Source organism: Canis lupus, chromosome 3 (genome assembly GCF_003254725.2).
Source record: "Canis lupus dingo isolate Sandy chromosome 3, ASM325472v2, whole genome shotgun sequence".
Lineage (NCBI taxonomy): Eukaryota > Metazoa > Chordata > Mammalia > Carnivora > Canidae > Canis > Canis lupus.
The window spans coordinates 33,483,600-33,509,291 of NC_064245.1; the positions used below are offsets into that span (position 1 = coordinate 33,483,600).

At 37.5% G+C, this 25,692-nt stretch overlaps 1 protein-coding gene across 2 annotated transcripts in view; it reads right to left on the minus strand.

Annotated features, from left to right (window-relative positions):
- GABRG3 (gamma-aminobutyric acid type A receptor subunit gamma3) overlaps positions 1 to 25,692 on the minus strand; it is a 712,386-nt gene that overhangs the window by 668,523 nt on the left and 18,171 nt on the right. For both annotated transcript variants that reach the window (XM_025437254.3, XM_025437255.3), the window contains exon 3: positions 8,643 to 8,710. In XM_025437254.3, the coding sequence (XP_025293039.1) occupies positions 8,643 to 8,710 (68 nt within the window). The remainder of the gene's footprint in view (positions 1 to 8,642; positions 8,711 to 25,692) is intronic.

The window sequence follows — 25,692 nt, forward strand, 5'->3', positions numbered from 1 at the left end:
TTAGAATAGCTCATGCTGGTTTCCTGTTTACTCTAAGGAGTCAGTGGTTGCTCTACCATCTTCTAGATGGACAGCCTTGGAAATATGACTCAAGGGTTCTAAACTTTAGTTCCATTAGCCATAAGCTTGGGTGATAATATCAAGGTCCTCCAGAGGTTTACTGTCAGGATGAATTGCTTACAACAGTGGAAGCAATGGAAAAGTGTTACGTAATATTATTAGAAAAAGAGAGGCTAATGTATCAACTAATAAAATCGTAACCTAATGACCTGGCAAAGCATATGGTATGAAGGATGTTTTTGTGTTCACACATAAAGATATACTAATGGGTATGTATATGGAGAAGCAGAGGGTCAAAATGATTTTTGTCCTTTTATTCATTTGACACATACTTATTAGGGCATGTGGGCTGAATGCTAATGAATCAAAAAGAGATGTGGGTGGTGGCTCAAGGGCTCATAGTCAAGTGGCACCTGCTGCAGAATGAGTCTTGCTGGATCTCAGGTTGAAAAAGCCTTTAAAAGTCATTTTCTTTCTCAATCCTGGAGATTGTTTTCTAAGTCCCAGAAATCATTGTCATTTATACTGTGTGGCTCATCCAGTGTATTTTTTTAGGTTTTACTTATTTAAGTGATCTCTACATCCAACATGGGATTCTAACTCATGACGCAGAGATCAAGATTCACACCTCTTCTGGCTAGGCCACCAGGCTCCCGTCCTCCAGTATATTCTATTGATTTATTTAATAATGTGTATATTTTACATATTATTATTCCTATTCTTGTTAGCTTGGAAGTAGATTTCTGTCCTGTGATGAACCAAGTCTCAAATACACAAGCTTTATGTGTTAAAGTATTATTTTTCACTTCTTATGAGAATATTACAACTATCTATTAAGACCATCCACTTAAATGACCTATACCAGACAAGTGCTTTGGTCCTCTAAGGCTAATATTGCTATGAAGAAAAAAATCATTAACACCCTCTAGGATTTCTTGGACAGTCATTACATAGGGAAAATCTGGATGTACTGGTCTCTAGAAAACTTCCTCTTTTTCACTAATCTGAAGGCATTCAGGGATGTCACTAAAGCAAGAAAACAATCCTAAATTAATGTTTTATTAGGGCTTTACTCTCAGCCCCAAATAGCTTCCTTGTTAATTATTATAAATAATAATAATAATAATAAATAATTTGGGGATGCCTGGGTGGCTCAGAAGTTGAACATCTGCCTTTGGCCCAGGGTGTGATCCTGGAGTCCTGGGATCGAGTCCCACATCGGCTCCCTGCAGGGAGCCTGCTTCTCCCTCTGCCTATGTCTCTGCCTCTCTCTGTGTCTCTCATGAATAAAGAAAATCTTTAAAAAACTGACGATGGGAATCACAATATAGATGCAAAACTGCTATGAACCATAAGCAGGATAAATGCAAAGAAAACCAAAACACTGGGGCACCACAGCCTTAGCTTCCTTTGGACTTTCTTGACCTTAGATGCTTCAGAAAAGTTTTATGAAACAATTGGCATCCTGTAGTAATACAGACATTTCTGTAATGGAATTTACCTCCCTCCCTCCTGGGCTTCCATGATTCCACATGGTTGCCTGACATCTCTTCTTAAAATTGCAGCCAAAAGTGAGAGGAAATGGGATGAGGTTCAGAGACATCTCAGCAAGCTTCACAGGCCCATGTTGTCCCCTTCCTCTCCTGGCTGCATGTCTTCCTACAAGTTTTATATTTTTAGGCCACAGACACATTCTTGTGGTGTTCAACCTGTCCTCAAGACCTGTACTGCTGACCCCTTAATTTCTGGGTAACACATTGTCACAAACAGTTATTACAGTCACATCCATTGACTCAATCACTACATGTGTTAGATTTCCTCATTTCCTCAGATGACTTAGAACCAGTTCTTTTAAAAACAAAGGCAAAAAAAAAAAAAAAAAGGCAAAGAAGCCAGTCTGAGAGGGCTTCATACTCTACAATTTCAACTGTATGACTTTCTGGAAAAGGCAAACCATGGAGACAGTAAAAGACTTGGTAGTTGCTGGGGTTAGAGCATAGGGATGCAGATAGAACACAAAGGATTTTTAGGCAGTGGAAACATTTTATGTGATACAACAATGGTGGATACATGTCATCATACACTTGGGAAAAAACCATAGGATATACAACACCAAAAGTGAACCATAATATAAACTATAGACTTCAGTTAATAATAATAGTAATGTATCAACATTATTTCATCTATTGTAACAAATGTACCATACTAATGAGAGATGTTAATGATAGAAGGGGTGTGTGGGTGTGTGTAGAAGCATATAGAAACTCTGTGATTTCTGTCCAGTTTTTCTGTAAATTTAAAATTATACTACATGATGTGAGTCAGAGAATGACAAATGCTATACAATATTACTTATACATGGAGTCTAAAGAAACTGAAATCATAGAAACAGAAAATAGAATAGTGGCTGTCAGGGGCTGGGAGTGGGGGAAATGGAGAGATAGATGTTGGTCAAAGGTACAAACCTGCAGCATCGAGATGAATAAGTTCTGGGAATCTAACATACGGCATGGTGATTATAGTTAGTAATATTATATACTTGAAAGTTGCTAAGATCTTAAGAGTTCTCATCACAAAAAAAGGAGGAGTAACTATGTGGGGTGATAGAGGTGTTAACTGACATTATCATGGTAATCATTTTGCAATATACATATATCCAATTGCCAAGTTGTAAACCGTAAACTTATAAACTGTTATGTATCACTTCTATGTCAAAAAAGCTAGGAAAATATTTTTAAAGTTCCTCTAAAAAAATGAACTCTATTAATTAGTTTTTAAAAAAGGAAAACAATTTTAACATTACACTCACTCTGAGCCCTTATCAACTCAACTTCCCAGTTAAAGCTCAAAAAAAAAAAAAAAAAAAGGCTGAAGCTCTGTAGTTGCTGTATTTTAATAGTGGCTACAGAAGTGCAGGTGGTCAGAGCTCGAACCACTGCTCTGAGATTTCCACCTTCGTGAGCTTCACATACTCACCACAAACACAGTACTTGGAAAAGCGCAGGATCTTCTCTGCCATGGCCTTGTGAAGGTGATAGAAGATGAGGTTGATAACACAAAGTAGGTACAAAATATGAGTTTTCTTTGTTCCTTTCCTAAAAAGTTGCTTATGGTGAACACTCTCAAAAATAAATGTGTAAGCTCTCCTGATTTGCAGAGTCCCAGTCTTGAAATAAACCCTGCACAATTTTGACTAAGAATTGTACACATTTAGATATGCTGTAGTGACAAAGACATGGAATGCGATTAAAGATTGTAAAAACTGGGGATCCCTGGGTGGCTCAGAGGTTTAGCATCTGCCTTCAGCCCAAGGCGTGGTCCTGGAGGCCCGAGATCGAGTCCCACATCGGGCTCCCTGTGTGGAGCCTGCTTCTCCCTCTGCCTGTGTCTCTGCCTCTCTCTGTGTGTCTCTCATGAATAAATAAACAAAATCTTTTTTTAAAAAAATATTGTAAAAACAGATTCTCCTCAACCTGTGTGAACCAATTCTAATATCCTCAATAACTAGAAAAAGCATAAACAACTCTAGCATAAACAAGACAACGAGAATCAGTCTATTAAGCAATAGATTGAAATGCAACTTCATTTTTATTTAGCAGAGAGAATGTCTGAAACTGAATCTTCAGTATTAATATTAATAAAAGAAACAGAAAAGTGGGAGGAAGGAGAGGGAAAAGAAGTAGAATTAGTTTTTCTCTCTTTCCTTGATTGTTAAAAGAATATTTGGTGAGGGAGAGCCATAATTTTGCCAGGCTTTAGCATTGCAATCAAACACCCCCCTCCCCCAAAAAAAATTACATCCTTAAATTCCACACACATCTCTAAATTGTACTTTTTCCTGCATAATATATTCTTTAATTTGATTGTTTTGGTCTCTCTCATATTCTTTTTATTTGTATTGCTGACGCAATTCCCAATACCCACTTATACCATCAGCTCTTTATTTTTAAACTGCTTTTACTTTTCATGAGGTCCACTTTGAAGCACTTTACATTCTTTGTAAACTGCACTGTTTGGTGTTTTAGATAGAGTGGATATATATGATGTGTTCAGCAGTGTGAAAAGAACTCCTTTATCATTTTGACTTCCAAGCAGAATTTTGAAATTTGGAGCACAAAGGTTAGAAATACTCATCCTTCAATAAGCAGCTGCATAAACAGGATTTTTAAGGCAGTGAAACTATTCTGTATGATTCTATAATGGTGGATACATCTTCACACATTTGTCCAAATCCATAGATGTACACCACCAAGAGTGAATCCTCATGTAAACTAGGATGCCTGAGTGATAAAGAAGTCAATATAGGTTCACTGAATGTAACAAATGTACCACTGTGGTTGAGGAGGGTGGTGTTCATAAAGGGTAAGACTGTACCTGTGCAAAGGCAGGAGGTATATGGAAAATCTCTGTACCTTCCTCTCAATTTTGTCATGAACCTAAAACTGCTCTTAAAAATAAGTCTTTTTTAAAAATAAACATTTAAGTTTTCTAAAAAAGCAATTAGGAGCCCCTGATTCACAAGCCTCCTGAAACATCCCACAGGGCAATGGAATCTTCCCTCTTTTAAGACACAGGAATCTCTTTGCTCTGACACCTGTATACCATGATGGTTTGTTTATGAATCTAGACTTGCTCTTCCCACTCATTTTTGTGGTAACCTACATCCAGAACTCTGCATGATACACAGTAGTCATATGTCAAATGTTAACTGAATGAACAAAGATGGAAATAGAAAAATTCACCCCAGAGAACATAGGAATTGGATATTTAAATTTATCTGTGTATACCTAGATTGATCGATCTATCTACCTATCTATAAAACAAGCCTTTGTCTATCTATCTATTTATCTACCTATTATCTATCACCTATCAATACTTTGTGAACACTTTATGCTTTGCTTGGTTAACATAAGTTAATAGTACATTAATATTCCTCTTGGAAGCAGACAAGGGGACAGTCCAGACAATTCTAGCTCTAGCTCTGCTGATAACAGACTATAAACATGTAACTATTTCCAGAGCAATGCATTTCCTATCATTCACCTTGCCCATAGTTGCCTAGACACTTGCCTCACTTTCACAAATAAAAGGCAACCAACATTTATTGGCCTATCCTTTCAATGCAGTAGAGATAACTCCTAAAAAGAAAAAAGCAAAAATGAACTATTGGGACTTCATCAAGATAAGAAGCTTTTGCACAGCAAAGGATACAGTCAACAAAACTAAAAGACAACCTACAGAATGGGAGAAGATATTTGCAAATGACGTATCAGATAAAGGGCTAGTTTCCAAGATCTTTAAAGGACTTATTAAACTCAACAGCAAAGAAACAAACAATCCAAACAGGAAATGGGCAAAAGGCATGAACAGAAATCTCACAGAGGAAGACATAGACATGGCCAACACGCACATGAGAAAATGCTCTGCATCACTTGCCATCAGGGAAATACAAATCAAAACCACAATGAGATACCGCCTCACACCAGTGAGAATTGGGGAAAATTAACAAGGCAGGAAACCACAAATGTTGGAGAGGATGCGGAGAAAAGGGAACCCTCTTACACTGTTGGTGGGAATGTGAACTGGTGCAGCCACTCTGGAAAACTGTGTGGAGGTTCCTCAAAGAGTTAAAAAGAGACCTGCCCTACGACCCAGCAATTGCACTGTTGGGGATTTACCCCAAAGATGCAGATGCAATGAAACGCCGGGACACCTGCACCCCGATGTTTCTAGCAGCAATGTCCACAATAGCCAAACTGTGGAAGGAGCCTCGGTGTCCATCGAAAGATGAATGGATAAAGAAGATGTGGTTTATGTATACAATGGAATATTCCTCAGCCATTGGAAACGACAAATACCCACCATTTGCTTCGACGTGGATGGAACTGGAGGGCATTATGCTGAGTGAAGTAAGTCAATCGGAGAAGGACAAACAGTGTATGTTCTCATTCATTTGGGGAATATAAATAATAGTGAAAGGGAATATAAGGGAAGGGAGAAGAAATGTGTGGGAAATATCAGAAAGGGAGACAGAATGTAAAGACTGCTAACTCTGGGAAATGAACTAGGGGTGGTAGAAGGTGAGGAGGGCGGGGGGTGGGAGTGAATGGGTGACGGGCACTGGGTGTTATTCTGTATGTTAGTAAACTGAACACCAATAAAAAATAAATTTAAAAAAAATAAAAAATAAATCTAACAGCAGTATTTTGGTGTCTGCCACAAAACATTTATGATTTTGATGTTTATATATTTTTCTCAGATAATGGAGGTCTTACAAAACCTCAGACCATTTTAAGATCATTCACCCCTCTTGATGAAAGGGTCAGAGTAAATTATTTTAAATAATGATTTTAGGGGATCCCTGGGTGGCTCAGCAGTTTAGCGCCTGCCTTCGGCCCAGGGCGTGATTCTGGAGTCCTGAGATCGAGTCCCACATCAGTCTCCCTGCATGGAGTCTACTTCTCCCTCTGCCTGTGTCTCTGCCTCTCGCTTTCTCTGTGTTTCTCATGAATAAATTTAAAAAGTCTTTAAAAATAAATAAATAAATAAATAAAGATTTTAAAGCATTGTCAGTTCTATGCTATGTAGTTGTTCTCATTCTCTCTCTCTCTCTCTCTCTAAAAGGGAAGAAGGGGGTCTGAAGAGAGATCTTGCTGCATATGAACAATCTTACAAAATTTGACCTATATATATCTTAGATGGAAGTGGGTCTACACACATCCTAAATGCCCACGTCTGCCTAAGGATGAAGCCCAACTCTTCCTAAAGGCTTCAGGGCCTGAGTCCCAGGCAGGTCCAAGGTGCTGTCTAGCTGCACCCCACTCCCTTGGCTTTTCAAACAGCACTCCAGCACCTCAATCCCCAATCAGGTCACACATCGGTCTTCCTGCATTTTACTGAGGACTTCCTCATGCTGCCCCACTGGGAAAACACCCATCTATCGATCAAGTTTCAGATTGAGACCTCATCAGAGAAATATATTCCAAATGTTGCCAGCTCTGCCAATAGGGTGCCTGCCCATGAGCAGAGTCCTTATCACTCTGTGGGTGATTGTCACTTAGCCTCCTTCTCTGAAGCTTATGACTTCCAGGCAGAAATTTCTATCAATTCCAATAGCAAAGCTTAATTCTGGGCAGAGAGTAGATCTCAAAGTTATAGGAGTTCACAAAAATTTCTAAGACATATGAATGCAAACCCCTGTTTCTAAAATAATTTCGTAAGTATATCTCTATGGAGACACTCCTTTTTTAGTGTCAGATATGAGTTAGTGTTAGACATGAAGGTGACGAATAATGTGGAACTAATGTAAGAAAATAAAACTCCAGAATGAGAAACAAATGAACTAAGAAGTGATTACAGTCTTTATGTGGTCAACTGAATAATTATTTATCAAGGAAAGGGAATATTACACTTAAAATTTACATTTTACAATCCACAACCCATAGGCTGGATTTGCCAGTGTCCAACCCCCAATTTATGGATGACGTGTTGTTGTTTTTTTTAAATGACTCACCCATAAATATAATTCTACCCCTGCATGGAAAACTTTATATCATCAGAGAAAAGATGAACATTTTTAATATCTGGCGATGAAAAGAACTGATTTTGCTACTAATTCTGGAGGGATTATTTCCATCTACAGAATATTGCAATGAAAAGACAGCATCTAAATCAGCATTCTGGCAATTCCCCACCCTTAGCCTCATCCCCTCACCAAACCCAGGAGCCAGTGAACAGCAGTAAAGTATGAAATACAAAGAAGACCCCCAGCAGAACTCCTGCCATCACTAGGTCAACAAAGGTCAATGTGTGCTCTTGGAACCCTGCACACTCTATTCAGGGAGCCCCACCCCGGCCTGGAGCACCTCACCTCAGCGCACACTTTTACGCTAATGTATTCTAGCATTCCAATACTTTCGTCACAGCTAAGCACTTTTTACAGGGAAAGCCTTCCTTCACATCACAATTACTTCTGGAGCTCATTTTGCCTCTAAATCTGTGATAATACCCTACTCAGGAAAATCACATACTTGATGCCAGACTTTCTCTTGTAAATAAATAAATAAATAAATAAATAAATAAATAAATAAATAGTTTCTTTACCCCCTGAGTTCAAATTGAAGAGCAAAGTATAAGCTGGGTAATCTCAGATTCTTTCCTAAGAAACAAAAAAAGGCATGTCTTTGGGGTCTTGAAAAACTGAACCAAAAGTCAAAAAGCTGTCATTTATATTTATCCCTAATATTAATGAAATCAAATATAATCAATGACTGCATAATTGCAAATAATCTCATCTGAAGATCCATGTGCAGTAAATAACGTGTGTGGAGAAGGTGGGGGATGAGATGCCTTTTAAACACAAGAGCCATGTCTCACTACTATGGCCACAAACTCCACTACTTGATTTTTAAGAATTTTAAAAACCATTTTCAATATTTAAACTACCCATCAATGCTATAGATTTAAGAAGTCAATTGTGAGTTTAAACCTGCATGATAAATTTCGAACAGAAACTCACAGCTAGAATGTAAGTAAGAACTGATGCAAGGGTCTTCAGATCAGAAAAGAAAAGAGCTTCTTACCATGTTTATTGATGACACAGGGCCAATGCTGTTAACATAGATGTCAACGTCAATTACGGTCGGTTTTACTGTGGAGAAAAATACAAGTGCGTTAACACTGTGCCAGAGTGGCCGAGGAAAGTATTCGACTTCCTTTGACTCATGCATCAACCCCTCACAGATATGCAGAAAAGGGGTGGATATTTCTTTTGGATTTGCCTTGCAGTTGCAATTAAAACCCTGCTTGTCTTCCTTTTAAAAATTTTCAAAGGACAAGAGATTCTTACTTGTATTTAACAAATTCTTGGAAAACAGGGCATTTATACACTGCATGTTGCCAGGAATAGATCACTGTAAAGATATTCTGCAATATTTGTTAAGCTGATTATATGGCAAAGAAAATATAAGACAATAAATATAAAATGATTAAAGACACTGCACAAGATCCTTGATGCCAGGGTTTTCCATAAAGCCAAACCCCAGTTACGAGTAATATCAAAGATGGCTCCAGTTCCTTATCCGTCACCTGACCGCATAACTAATTGTTCTAAAGCAAAGTGACTCAAAGCCAAGATCTGGAGAGTGCCTACATAAGAGAAGAATAAGGAATACTGATTATTGTCATTGTGAAACCTGAAGACACATACATATCACAGATTTAAAATCTTGTAACTCAAAAATGAATAACATTTTAGTAAGTTAAAGAATTACAGTTTCAACCATGAGGGCATAGAATTTATAGACGAGAGATTGTAATCCAACATTGTGCATCAAAGATAAAATTGGTTCATTTCCTTGTAAAGAAAATCAGTTTCTCTTTCCTTAGCAAGTACCAATAATGAGACTGCAGAGCCGGCCAACCTCTGAGTCAGGGTTCATGCCCTCTGAAAAGAAGGAGGTTCCCTTTCCTCTGCCCTTAGCAATCGATAAAGGGAATGACAGCACTGATTTCAGAATATTTCTTCCCTAGAGAAACACAAGACTCTGAACCTTTGCACATGAAACAAGTCATTTCTACAGCTACAAGAGTGTTTGTATCCTCAACTATTTCAATAACTTACTCCAGTTTTACTAAATAATCATGCACAAATGGACTTCTGCACTCTACTTTTAGAATTATGAGTAGCACTTCTGAGCTCACTATCTCATTAATTGCATATCCAGCAGTCTGTAGCCCAAGCCACGTTTTCCACACCTCCATGAAAATGAAAACAATGATTATGAGTTTGAGCCAACTACTCTAACATCTGTCAGGGCAATCAAGTTATATTGGCTTCAAAGAGCTGTTGGCATTTTGGGAAACACCCCAACACAATTCTATGTGTTATGTATATAGTGCTTACATTTCATAAAAGGACTGTTCTTCATTTTAGACAGATTTGATAACTACTATGAATAGTAAGTATCATTTTTCTTCAGCTTCACTGGATACAGCAAGTTTTCTGTTTCTAGACACCACAAAACCTTTGGTGATATCATTCAAGAGCCTGTGTTAAGTCAGTCAATTGACAACCTACTTTTTGCAAGAGACTTTTCTCGTTGTTTTATGGTATCATGCTGAGTGAAGTAAGCCAGTCGGAGAAGGACAAACATTATATGTTCTCATTCAGTTGGGGAATATAAATAATAGTGAAAGGGAATATAAGGGAAGGGGGAAGAAATGTGTGGGAAATATCAGAAAGGGAGACAGAACGTAAAGACTGCTAACTCTGGGAAACGAACTAGGGGTGGTGGAAGGTGAGGAGGGCGGGGGATGGGAGTGAATGGGTGACGGGCACTGGGGGTTATTCTGTATGTTAGTAAATTGAACACCAATAAAAAATAAAAAAAAAAATAAAAAAAAAAAGTTTAGGCTTCCAGAGCATTTAATCTCATTAAATTAAAAAGGACCTACACACATAAAGCCTTAACTTGAAGTGGGAAGGGACAAATGAATATTAAGTGCAAAAGTACATTGAAGGTCTTAAGGGATAACAGTTTGGAATAAACACACACATACACACACACACACACACACACACACACACACACATGGATGTATACATGTGCACCCAAAATCGGGGGAAATTAACTGTTTTAAGCAAATGCTCTTTTAAGCAACATCATGCTAAAGTAAAAGGAGCTTTTAAGAAAGTGACGGTGGCACCCAGGAAAGAGACTGACCCACAGGTGGTTCAAAGCTTATAATTCAAAGACTCATGGCCCTGACAAATGATCTTTGACAAGGGGGCCAAGATCATTCAAATGGGAAAGGGACAGTCTCCCAACAAATGGTGTTGGGTAGACTGGATATCCGCATGCAAAAGAATGATGTTAGACCCTTACTTCATGCTATATAGAAAAATTAACTTAAAATGGATCAAAGACCTAAAGGTAAAATCAGAAACTACAAAACTCTTAGAAGAGAACATTGGGGAAAAGCTTCATGACATTGGAGTTGGCAATTATGCCTTGCATATGACACCAAAAGCACAGGCAACAAAAAATAAATAAATTAGATTACATCAAAATGTAAAACTTCTGTGTATCAGACTCAGTCAATAGAGTGCAAAGGCAACCTCCAGAATGGGAGGGAACATATGCAACTCACATATCTGATACGTGGTTAATTTACAACATAGAAAGAACTCCTGCAACTTAACAACAAATAAGCAAAAAATATCTGATTTAAAAATGGTCAAAGGACTTAGACATTTCTTCAAAGATATTCAAATGACCATTAAGCACTTGAAAAGACAGCACTAGTCATTAGGAAAATGCAAATCAAAACCACAATGAGATATCACTTCACCTTCATTATGATAAGTACTTCACTTTCATGAAAAACAACAGCAACAGAAAATAACAAGTTGTGGCAAGGACGTGGAGAAACTGAAACTCAAGCATGGTGGGAATGTAAAATGATACAATCACTATAGAAAACAGTATAGCAGTTCTTCAAAAAAAATTAAACATGGAATTATATAACCTAGCAATTCCACTTCTGGGTATATACCCAAAAGAATTAAAAGCAAACATATATTTGTACACCCATGTTCATAGCATCATCATGCACAAAAGCCAATAGATGGAAGCAACTCGAGTGCCCACGGAGGAATAAATGGATAAACCAAATGTAGTGTATTCATATGAACTATTATTTAGCCTTAAAAGGAAAGAGATTCTGAAAGTTTGTATTCTTTTATTTGATGGTCAAATGTAGCCGCAAGAGAAGAGGCTCAGAATAACAAAGTTTATTATATTCACAAGTCCTGGACACTGGAGATATGCCTTGTAGGGCCACATGGGAAAGACATCAGGGTGGTCAGGAGGCAGAAGCCAGGGCAAAGTAGAGAGGGAAGGCACTTATGCCATGATTATAAATAGGATTTCAGCAGGAAAGACACAGCAAGGCAGGATAAACAGTTAGGATTGGCTTGTTTGAATAACTGTGGTCTCTAGTACACCTGGGATGATTAAGGCAGAAGAATACTGCTTCCTGTAGTGTAAGGGCCAGAGAGGGACTATGGCTCTGGATTGGTTAGCCTGCATATCAAAAGTATGGTTCTGGCTAGGCCCTTTGCTATCTCTAAGAATTGGCTAGCCCCAGAGGAACAGTCTGTTCTCAGTCAAAAAGGGTTTTTAAGATATTAAAACATCATAATATTCAAATTATAAATATAAAATTAAAATATATGTGTGTTTATGTATGCAGATATGCACACAATGATGCACGTTACAACATGGATGAACCTTAAGGATATTATACTAAGTGAAATATGTCAGTCAAAAAAGACACATACTTTATAAGTCAACCTATATGAGGTACTGGCATAGTAAAATTCATAGAGACAGAAAGAAGAATGGTGGCTGCCAAGGGCTGGGGGAGGCAGGGATGGTGGGGTTAGTGTTTAATGGGTACAGAGTTTCAGTCCTGCAAGATGAAAAGAGTCCTGGAGATGGATGGTGGTGATGCTTTCAAAACACATTCATACAGTACCACTGAACTGTACACTTAAATGTGGCCAAGATAGTAAATTTTATGTTACATATATTTTACCACAATAAGAAAAGATTAAGCCCTGGGTAGCTGGTGAAGGATGAAGAGTTACACAGAGGTAAAGAAGCTAGCAATGAGGAGGCAAGAGGAGGGGATGTGATTTTCTGAGTGAGCGGGAGAAGAGTCTATTGGAAAAGTCTATAGAGTCTAGTTGGAAAATATATATATATTTTATATATATAAAATAGGGCTGATGGTACGGGGTCTTATATATTTTGCCCAAAAATGTATTCACTTTTCAATTCTTCATTTCAATTCTACCTTACCTATTTGGATGTCATTATCTCCTATAAATTTAGAACTAGTATGTCTGAGAAGAATCACAAACTCATAAGCTGTGCAGCATAAATGAACATGGCAAAGATGCACTGGGTAAACCTTGACAAGCATCAACCACATTTATTCCTTGGAAAGATGCATGTGGCCCAAAGGCAGTAATGTAAGACTGTTCTTCTACTTGCCTCTGTCACAAGACCAATGCACATACCTGCTTGGTTATTTTTCTCCATTCAACCAGAGGCTTCCTCATCTTAGAACAAGCATCCTAGAATTATCTATCAGTCATGAGCTGAGGAGATGACCCAGATGCACAGACAAGAAATGGCACCTGTCAGAGTGGCCTTGCTAGGGGAAGAGTATAGGTCTAGGGTAGATCTGTCTACTGATGAATGCAAGGGCACATGGCTGAATTTTGCTCTTCAGAATGCTACTTAAATCCTGGAGGTTAACAGGTTCTTTGCCTTATTTTGGACACAAAAGGAACCCTGTCATGATAAAAAGTCAATAAATTATTCCAATGCACAAAAGTCTATTTTTTTTGATGCTCAACATCCAAAACCACGTCTAATATAGTACAAGATTCCTATTAGACAAACTCAGCTCCTCTTGTGAAAAGAAAAATAAATCAAATTTCATATCCAAAATTCCCAACAAGTTATATGTTAAGGGGCCTCATTTAAGTATTGTGAATGGGTACTTCTTACCAGGGGTCTAACATTCCAAACCTGAATAATATAGGTAGTAAAAACATTTCTGTATAATCTGCCACCAGTCCATTGCTTCCCAGTTACATATAAATCTTAACAAACATCTTTGATTTTTCTCCCTTCCAAATGTGGTGGTTACGGTTCTGGCCTTGGGCCCCCAAATATGAGCACCAATGTCATTCAAATATGTCACTGTGCCTCAAAATAAGGTCAGCTCTGAGCTTCTCATAGCACGTAAGGGGCGTACTGGTGATCCAATTCCACATCTTCTAACTTCTCTAAGACTAAATGGAAAGGTATATTGAGCTGGCTTCTCAAAGGCCCCAGAACTTTCTCTCTTTTGCGGGGTTGAGGAGAGAGAGCACGAGCTGGAGGGAGGGTAAGAAGGGGCAGAGGGAGAGAGGGAGAATCTTAAGCAGGCTTCATGTCCAGCACAGGGCCAGATGTGGGCCTGGACCTCAAAACCCTGAAAATCATTACCTGAGCCAAAATCAAGAGTCCGATGCTTAGCCATCTATGAGTCACCCAGGCACCCTCTTTCTCTCTAAAACCATAGAATTACAATAGTATGTTTTACTTGAGAAAAATTGGAGAATAAAATAAAAAAGACAGTAGAAAACAGAGGAGTTATGCTTAGTGGATTCATGGGACCCTAGGTGAGTCAGTGTCAATTCCTCTGGGGAAAGTAAAAGAGCAGGAATCCATCCCAGAGGGAATGAGGTTAAAGATTTACACAAAACACACAACATGTTGAAGTAGTAGTCCTCAAAGACCACAAAGACCAGTACTAATAATCATTTGGTTTTTCTTGAGTCATTTGATTAGTATCTCTTACAAAAGATGGCTCATACAAATTTTAAATAAGTGCCTGGGATCTATTAGGAAAAATTACTTTACATATAGTAACTGAGAGGAAAAGGTGTACTGCCTTTCTCTGAATCTCCATATTCTTAGGTCACTTGTTACTTTTAAGTCATAAGCAGCCCTTAACATTCCCAATGAAGACTGGCTCTTGGAGAGAAGGGTCTACTGGTGACTTAGTCTCACCCCTTCCCACAGTATCTGCCACAGTTCCTGACACACAGTAGGTACTCATTGAATACTAGATAACTATGCTTTCTGAAAATTGTTTTTATTATTAAAACAAATTATTAAAAATTTGGTTTATTATATTTAAATGGATTTTACATGTTAAATGTTCACATGAGATTGAAAACTGTAACAGGAAGAATAATTTTTAAATGTCCCCTGGAACCTGATGACAACCACAAATTGATGCAAGTAGTCAAGACCAAGTAGTCAAAAGCTGATAAAAGATTGTCCAATACAAGGATACTCCTGGAAATAGGCATCTGTTACAACAGAAATTACATTAGATTCCTGGTAGAGGAAAAAGCTGAGAATGGTACTGGGAGAGCAAATGAAACCGTTTATGCTCATTCATAAACAAGCAAGAAATAGACAATGACAGAAATAAAGACTACAATAGATGAGATATAGGGCCAGTAGGTGTTGACAGGGATATAAAATGCAGAATGAGGGAAGGCTCAGGTGATTATAGCTCTCCACAGAAGGTAATGCTTTATGAGTTAGCCCCAGACTGGCAGCAAGAGGGAGGAGGAATGTAGACCCCAAAGGACACTAAGCAAAAGTGTTAAGTGAGGTGACACAGCCAGTAGAGCATGCTGCCTGGCTTTACAGAGTGGCTCTGCCATTTACAAGTTCTGTAATTTTGAAAAGCGTCTTAACATCTCTGTGCCTCAGTTCCACTATGTGTAAGATGAGCCGAAAGGAAACCCTAATTCTTGGTGGGGACTCAGGGGAGTGGTTAGGTAGCTGTGAAATGAATAGTAGGTGCTCAGTAAATGTTTGCTATGGCTGCTGGGGCCCGTGGAGTTAGACACAGAAAAGAATGTCAAAATCTTGCATTTGTTGCCTTTCAACTAATATTTATGTCTAAAAGTCACTCTAGTCACTTAAATTATATTTTTTCATGAAAAGTTTAAATATACTGACAGAAAGATTTAAATCCTGGCAAATAAAATTTTAAAAAGAGGAATAAGGGGCACCTGGGTGGCTTAGCTGGCTAAGCATCTGCTTTTACCTCAGGTCATGATCTCAGGACCCTGAGATTGACCCCTCTAGGTCTCCCTGCTTAGCAGGGAGCCCGCTTCTCCCTCTCCCTCTGCCACTCCTGCTTGTATATAATTGCTCTCTCTCTCTCTCTCTCTCAAAAAAAAATAAAATATTTTAAAAACAATAACTTAGTGGGAGTTTATCATCACCATCACCATCATCATAAATAAATCTTTCCAGTCTCTTCTTAAAATGCAAATACTGCCTCTGAGGTTTACATTAAGTCCATCTATACCACTTGACAGAGATGTGTTTTCAAATGTTTTTCTCTAGATAGGAGAATACTAGGTTATCCAGGGATGAGTGAAGGGATTTGAGAGGAAGAGGTACATAGAATGGGCAACCTTGGTGACTATCCTAATTTTATCAAGACCCTAAGACCATGTTTGACATAGGTTAGTCCTGGAGCACTGAAAGCACTATTTTGGGTTCCATTTCAGCTTTGTTAGGGTTCCTACTTGGCCACTTAACTTGATTCTGACATTCCATTATAAGGTTTACAGCTAATCCCATCTCCATTAATCCTAGTACTATAGATGCCAACTCTAAAGCCTTATTTCTTTCCCAATCATCCTTTAAGTATGTGATCGTAAGTGGACCAACAAGAGTTAAAAGATCAAGATAAAGTTGTCATCACCTCAGACCTGGGCCACACCTGATAAATAATAAGAAAGAAGGCAAACAGTGAGATTCTGCTTTTGTATGCATTCATATAAAAATGTATTACTGAGGTAGACAGCCTAAGAATTCATATTCTCCAAAGAATGAAGAGAGTACTGATGTTAAAGTTCAGAACCACAGCTTCAGAACTCCAATGGGGATACAGATTTCCACCTCTTAAGAGTTTGGTGGTAATAAAGATAGAGGAATTTAGAAAGGCATCTGAAAAATCTAATAATTTTATAAATTTGAATCTGAAGTCACCATATGACCTTGTGAAAACAACTTAAATTTTCTGGGTCTCATTTTTTACAATCTGTAAACCGAGTGAAGTTTTCCTCCAAGCATGAACTCAATTTATTACAACAGGAAAGATACATCTTAGCAATGCTCTTCATGATAGCACCTTGTCCTTTCTATTACCTAACTGGGAATATCAAAGTATATTCACCAACAGAATTTTTAGTCCATGGTAGATATGAAAAAAATAATGCATTACATCTTTAAACAACAAGCAGATTGAGAATGGTATTAAAAGCCTGGTATGTAACAGATCTTATTGTACTTTAAAATGTATAACAGGGGCACCTGGATAGCTTAGTTAGTCAAACACCTGCTTTTGGCTGAGGCCATGTGGCATGGAGCTTCACAATGGGATCCCTGGTCAGTGAAGAGCCTGCTTCTCCCTCTGCCTATGTCTCTGCCTCTCTCTGTGTGTCTCTCATGCATAAATAAAATCTTTTTAAAAGGGGGGAAAAAAGAAAAAAATTCACTTGAGGGACACAGGAGCAGACTTCACCAAGCAGAAGAAAGAATCAGTATCTCAAAAATAGGACATTCAAAATTACCAAGTTGGATGAACCAAAAGAAAAAAAAAAGAATGAAGAAAAATGAAGATAGTTTAAGGGATTTATGAGATACCATCAAGCGAACAACATATGCATATGAGAGTTCCAGAAAGAAAAGAAACACAAGTGCAGAGCCTATATGAAGAAATTACGGCCAAAAATGTCCCAATTTGGAGAAGATAAATGGATATACAAATTCAAAAAGCTCAAGGAACTCCAAGTAGGATAATCTTAAGAGATCTACAAGAGACACATCATAATCAAACTAAAAAATCACACACAAAGAGAGAATCTTGAAAACAGAGAAATGATTCATCACATATAAGGGAGCCCCTATTAGATCATCATTGGATTTTTTAGCAGAAACTTTGATGCATCAATGGTAATGGGATAATATATTCCAAGTGCTGAAAGATAAAACTGAAAACCAAGAATATCATGTTTGGCAAAACCATCCTTCAAAAATGAAGGAGAAATTAAGACTTTCCCAGCCAAACAAAAACTGAGTAAGTTCATTACCATAAGATCTTCCCTACAAGAAATACTGAAGGCAGTCCTTCAAGTTGAAGCAAAAAGATAATGAATAGAAATGCAAAACTACACAAAAATACAAAATTACCTGGTAAATGTATACAAATAAATAAATAATCCTAGAGTATTGTAATGTAGGTACATAAACCACTTTTAAATATGATAGATATTTCTAAAAATGTATAGAAAGTACCCATAAATCTATGTTAATGAATATACAGTATAAAAATAAGTAATTTATGTCATCAAAAGCACAAAGTTTTCAGGGGGTACAGAGATGTAAAGAAGTAGAGTTTTTATATGCAATTGAAGTTATTATCAGTTTAACATAGATTATTATAACTTTAAGATATTTAGTATAATAGTAACCACAAAGAAAATACCTTATAGAATATAAACAAAAGGAAGTGAGAAGGGAAACAAAACAGGTCACTACAAAAAATAAATGAAAATTTAAAAATGCAGTGAGAGGAGAAGAGGGACAAAAATGTGTAAGACATACAGAAAACACTAAACTGACAATGTAAGTCTTTCCATAACAATAGTCACTTTAAAAGTAAATGGATTGTGGTGCCTAGGTGGCTCAGTCAGTTAGGCATCTGACTCTTGATTTAGGTGCAGGTCAGGATCTCAGGGTAGCGAGACTGAGCCCTGCATGGAGCCTGCTTAAGATTCTCTCTCTCCCTCTGTCCCTCTCCTGCTTGCTAACTCTCTCTTTCTCTCTTCCCCTTCCCTCCTCCCTCTCTAAAAAAAAAAGTAAATGGATTAAATGTCTCAAAAAAAAAAAAAGACACATCCACGTATTGCCTCAATGGTTAAAAAATCAAAGATCCAACTTGTTATATATATATATATATATATATATATAAACCATTAAAACAAATTAAGAAAAACACATGATAATGTCAATTGATTCACAAAAAGCATTTGACAAAACTTAATATCCTCTCACGGTAAAAAAAAAAAAAATTCAACAAACTCGCAACAGAGAGAAATTACCACAATATAACAAAGGACACACATGAAAAGCCCACAGCCTATACAACAAACAAATAAAAGGCATCCAAAATACAAAGGAAGAAGAAAAATTATATCTATACAGAAACATTACCTTATAAGTTGAAAACTCTAAAGATTCTATACACATACACACACATACACAAGTTCATCAGTTGCAGGATATAAAAACACAAAAATCAGTTGGATTTCTACACACTAACAATGAATAATCTGAAAAAGAAATTCAAAAAACAGTTCAAGTTACAATAACATCAAAAAGAGTAAAATACTTAGAAATAAATTCAACCCAAGGAGAAAAAGACTTGTACATTGAAAACCATAAAACATTGGTGATAGAAATTTAAAAAGGGATGCCTGGGTGGCTCAGCAGGTGAGCGTCTGCCTTTGGCTCAGGGTGTGATCTTGCAGTCCCGGGATCAAGTCCTATGTTGGGCTCCCTGCATGGAGCCTGCTTCTCCCTCTGCCTATGTCTCTGACTCTCTCTCTCTCTCTCTCTGTGTCTCTCATAAATAAATAAATAAAAATCTTTTTAAAAAAAGAAATTTAAAAAGACACCAGAAAGTGAAAGACATCCTGTGTTCATGGGTGGGAAGACTTAATATTTTTAAGATGTCAATACTATCCAAAATTCCAATGACATTTTTGGCACAAATAGAAAATTCCATTCTAAAATCTATATTGAATCTCAAGGGTCCTTAAAGATCATAACAGTCTTAAGAAAAAAAAAGACTCAAGGTAGTAGTCTCACATATCCCTAAAAATACTACAAAGCAACAGTAATCAAATTGGTGTGGTAGTGGCATTAAGAGATATATAGACCAATGAAACACCTTTATGTATATGGCCAAATGATATTTGACAAGAGTGCCAAAACTATATAATGGGGAAAGGACAGTCTCTTCATCAAATGATGTTGTAAAAACTGCATATCTATGTGAAAAGAATGAAGCTATAACATTATCTTACCCCATATAGAGAAATTAACTCAAAATGTATCAAAGATCTTAAAATTATACCTAAAACTACAAGACTCTTAGAAAACTCCTAAAACAACATGAGCAAGTATTCATGATATTGGATTTGGCAATGAATTCTTGAATATGACATCAAAAGCCCAAAGGACAAAGGCAAAGATAGATAAATGGGACTATATTAAACTTAAAAACTTCTGAAATCACAGTAGCCAAGAGGTGGAAGTAATCTAAATGTCAAGCAACATATGGGTGGATAAGAAAAGTATATACAAATACAATGGAACTACTCATCCTTAGAAAAGAAGGAAATCTGTCATATGCTAGAGTATGGATGAACCTTGATAACATTATGCTGAGTGAAATGAGCCAGCCACAAAAGGAAAAGCGCTACATGATTCCACTTATATGAAGTCAAAAGCCAGCTGTGATCCTGTGATTCTATTATAACCAATTAAGCATTAATAGTACAAAGTACTTTTTACTGAACTCTTTCAAATTTCTTTCACTTTCCAACCTACTTTTACAATTCAACTTTTCAGTATTACAATGAATGTCTTTTATTAATATTTGTGTTTTAATATTATCCTTTCTAAGAGTATATGGTAAATCCTATCTTTGCCTTCCTATCTAACATTCTTTATTCATTCAACAAATAATCAATGAGTAAATACTGAGCTAGACACTGTCCTAGGAACTGAGGATAGCCCATAGTCAAGACATAAAACTCCTATTTTCTTTCATAGACTTTAAATCATAGTGAGTTAAACAGACAGAAAACAAGTAAACTAATCATAAATCAGTTATTTTGATAGTGACAAGGACCATGATGGGAATAAACTTAGATACTGAGATAAAGAGTGAATATGGTGTGAGGATAGGAGCCTTCCTTGGGTACTGTGGTTCACTCCCCTATAGCCATTATACCCTAGATAGTTAATACAGCCTTGACTGTAATTATTTTTGAATATCCAGACAGTCCAATTACATCTAATGGTTAATGAAGAAAAATATGTATAGTATTGAATTCCCAGAAAAAGAGATATTGGGATGAAAAAAATTTGAAGAAATTTTGGCCAAGAATTTTCCCAAACTGATGAAAGACATCAAATCACAGATCTAAGTGAGTCATCGAACACCAAAAATCATAAATATAAAAGCTCTATCTTGACATGTCATTATCAAACTGCTAAGTAGTCAGTGAAGAACAAAATCTTAAGAGCAGACAGATAAAGTCACATTATATAAAGAAGGAAAATGATGACTGATTTATCATAAGAAATAACAGAGGCTAGGAAACCATGATGCAAGATTTTTAAAGAACTGAAATATTTTGACCACAGTGAAGCTGCCTTAATTTTTCTAGATAAAAGGACCAGGCAAAGATAATGTGTTTCTAGAATATTTAATTAGCTGCTTATTCTAATTGCTTAAGATAGAACCCTCTCTATCCTTGTGCCCTGGGCATTCCATGATATGTTGCATGTGTAGAACCATTCCCATTCTTATATATACCATGCACACAATCTACCCCAGAACCTTGTCTTCTCTGCTAATGTCTTGCTCTGAAAGATTATTTCTGTTTTATGTTTGTTTTTGTTGTTGTTGTTTTGTTTTGTTTTTGTTGTTGTTGCCAGGCGGCCCCTAACTGTACAGATTGGGGGCTCCGCCCCAGGAGCATCTAGGGCCCTGCATATGGGGAGCTGCGGCAGTTACTGCGGGAGATGACTCCAGAATTGGAGAGCTGGCCACCGCCACTGTTGTTATTCCTCCTGGTGTCACCTTGTACTTGGGACTGAGCAGGGGCATCATAGGACTGAGCCCTGCATCTGGCAGGGGGTGAGGCAGCTCCCCCAGGTGCTCACACTTGAGAATCAGCACAGCAGGCCCCTCCCCGAGAAGACTAGCTAGAAGGGCAGGGGAAAAGCAAGTTATTGAACAAACAGCACTGGAAAATTCCAAGGGAAGTCAAGGGATTTACAGTATATAGAATCAGAGGATACTCCCCCCTGTTTTTTGTTTTGTTTGTTCCCTCCACACCGGCCTTTTTTTTTTTTTTTTTTTTTTTTCTCTCTTTTTCTCCTTTATCCAGTACAACTTGTTTTTGGCCACTCTGCACTGAGCAAAACGACTAGAAGGTAAAACTCACCACAAAAGAAAGAATCAGAAACAGTCCTCTCTCCCATAGAGTTACAAAATTTGGATTACGATTCAAAGTCAGAAAGCCAATTCAGAAGCACAATTATAAAGCTACTGGTGGCTCTAAAAAAAAGCATAAAGGATTTAAGAAACTTCATGACTGCAGAATTTAGATCTAATCAGGCCAAAATTAAAAATAAAATGAGATGCAATCCAAACCGGAGGTCCTAATGACGAGGGTTAACGAGGTAGAAGAACCGGTGAGCGACACAGAGATGGCAAGGAAGGAAACTTAGGAAAAAAGAGAAAAACAATGAAAAGATCATGATGATAGGATAAGGGAAATAAATGACAGCCTCAAAAAGAAAAAATCTACATTTAATTGGGGTTCCAGAGGGCACCGAAAGGGACAGAGGTCCAGAATATGTATTTGAACAAATCATAGCTGAGAACTTCCCTAACTTGGGAAGGGAAACAGGCATTCAGATCGAGGAGATAGAGACATCCCCGCCTAAAATCAACAAAAACCACTCAACACCCTGACATTTAATAGGGAATCTTGCAAATTCCAAAGATAAAGAGAGGATCCCTAAAGCAGAAAGAGACAAGAAATCTCTAATCTTTATGGGGAGAAGTATTAGGATAACAGCAGACCTCTCCACAGAGACCTGGCAGGCCAGAAAGGGCTGGCAGGATATATTCAGGGTCCTAAATGAGAAGAACCTGCAGCCAAGAATATTCTATCCAGCAAGGCTCTCATTCAGAATAGAAGGAGAGATAAAGAGCTTACAAGATAGGCAGAAACTGAAAAAATATGTGACCACCAAATCAGCTCTGCAAGAAATATTAAGGGGGACTCTGTAAAAGAAAGAGGAAGTCCAAGGAAACAATCCACAAAAACAGGGACTGAATAGGTATCATGATGACACTAAATTCATATCTTTCAATAGTAATTCTGAAAATGAATGGGCTTAATGACCCCATTAAAAGGCACAGGGTTTCAGACTGGATAAAAAAGGAAGACCCATCTATTTGCTGTCTACAAGAGACTCATTTTAGATGTAAAGACACCTACAGCCGGAAAATAAAAGGCTGGAGAACCATTTGCATTCAAAGGTCCTGGAAAGAAAGCAGGGGTAGCCATCCTTATATCAGATACATTAAAGTTTATCCCAAAGACTGTGATAAGATTTGAAGAGGGACACTATATCATACTTAAAGGATCTATCCAACAAGAGGACCTAACAATCATGAATATGAATATTTATGCCCCAAATGTGGGAGCTGCCAAGTATCGCCATCAATTAATAACCAAAGTTAAGACATACTTAGGTAATTATACACTTATACTTGGTGACTTGAACACAGTGCTTTCTATTATAGACAGATCTTCTAAGCATAACATCTCCAAAGAAACAAGAGCTTTAAATGATACACTGGACCAGATGGATTCCACAGATATTTACAGAACTTACATCCAAATGCAACTGAATACATATTCTTCTCAAGTGCACATGGAACTTTCTCCAGAATAGACCACAAACTGGCTCACAAATCAGGTCTTAACCGATACCAAAAGATTGGGATCGTCCCCTGCATATTTTCAGACCATAATGCTTTGAAACTAGAACTAAATCACAAGAAGAAGTTTGGAAGGATATCAAACATGGGGAGGTTAAGGACCATGCTGCTAAAAGATGAAAGGGTCAAACAGGAAATTAGGGAAGAATTAAAAAGATTCATGGAAACTAATGAGAATGAAGATACAACTGTTCAAAATCTTTGGGGTACAGCAAAAGCAGTCCTGAGGGGGAAATACATCGCAATACAAGCATCCATCCAAAAACTGAAAAGAACTCAAATACACAAGCTAACCTTGCACCTAAAGGAGCTGGAGAAAAAACAGCAAATAGATCCTACACCCAGCAGAAGAAGAGAATTAATAAAGATTTGAGCAGAACTCAATGAAATAGAGATCAGAAGAACTGTGGAACAGATCAACAAAACCAGGAGTTGGTTCTTTGAAAGAATTAGTAAGAAGATAGATAAACCATTAGCCAGCCTTATTAAAAAGAAGAGAGAAAGGACTCAAATTAATAAATTCATGAATGATAAAGGAGAGATCACCACCAATACCAAGGAACAGAACCTGAACTGGCCGATAACCAGGGAGGAAATTGAAGCAGTCATCAAAAACCTCCCAAGACACAAGAGTCCTGAGCCAGATGGCTTCCCAGGGGAATTCTATCAAACGTTTAAAGAAGAAACCATACCTATTCTACTAAAGCTGTTCAGAAAGATAGAAAGAGATGGAGTACTTCCAACATTCATTCTATGAGACCAGCATCACCTTAATTCCAAAACCAAAGACCCCACCCAAAAGGAGAATTACAGACCAATATCCCTGATGAACACAGATGTAATAATTCTCAACAAGATACTAGCCAATAGGTTCCAATGATACATTAAGAAGATTATTCAGCATGACCAATTGGGATTTATCCTCGGGATGCAAGGTTGGTTCAACACTCATAAAGAAATCAACGTGATAGATCACATCAACAAGAGAAAGAACAAGAACCCCATGATCCTCTCAATAGATGCAGAGAAAGCATTTGACAAAATACAGCATCCATTCCTGATCAAAACTCTTCAGAGTGTAGGGATAGAGGGAACATTCCTCAGCATCTTAAAAGCCATCTATGAGAAGCACACAGCAAATATCATTCTCAATGGGAAAAACTGGGAGCCTTTCCCCTAAGATCAGGAACAAGACAGGGATGTCCACTCTCAGCACTGCTATTCAACATATTACTAGAAGTCCAAGCCTCAGCAATCAGGCAACAAAAAGAAAGAAAAGGCATTCAAATTAGCAAAGAAGAAATCAAACTCTCCCTCTTCGCAGATGACATGCTACTGTACATAGAAAACCCAAAAGACTCCACCCCAAGATTGCTAGAACTCATATAGCAATTTGGCAGTATGGCAGGATACAAAATCAATGCCCAGAAATCAGTGGCATTTCTCTATACTAACAATGAGACTGAAGGCAGAGAAATTAAGGAGTCAATCCCAAGTACAATTGCACCCAAAAGCATAGGATACCTAGGAACAAACCTAACCAAAGAGGTAAAGGATCTATATCCTAAAAACTACAGAACACTTCTGAAAGAAATTGAGGAAGACACAAAGAGATGGAAAAGTATTCCATGCTCATGGAGTGGAAGAATTCATATTGTGAAAATATCTATGCTACCCAGGGCAATTTACACATTCAATGCAATCCCTATCAAAATACCACGGGCTTTCTTCAGAGAAATGGAACAAATAATCGTACGATTTGTATGGAATCAGAAAAGACCCCGAATAGCCAGAGGAATATTGAAAACAAACAAACAAACAAAAAAAAAAAAAAAAACAGAGCTGGGGCATCACAATACCGGATTTTAAGTTGTACTACAAAGCTGTGATCATCAAGACAGTGTCATACTGGCACAAAAACAGACACATAGATCAATGGAATAGAATAGAGAACCCAGAAATGAGCTGTTAACTCTATGGTCAACTAACATTCAATAAAGCAGGAAAGATTATCAGAGTATCCACTGGAAAAAGGATAGTCTCTTAAGTAAATGGTCCTGGGAAAATTGGACAGGCACCTGCAGATGAATGAAACTAGACCACTCTCTTGCACCATACACAAAGATAAACTCAAAATGGATGAAGGATCTAAATGTGAGA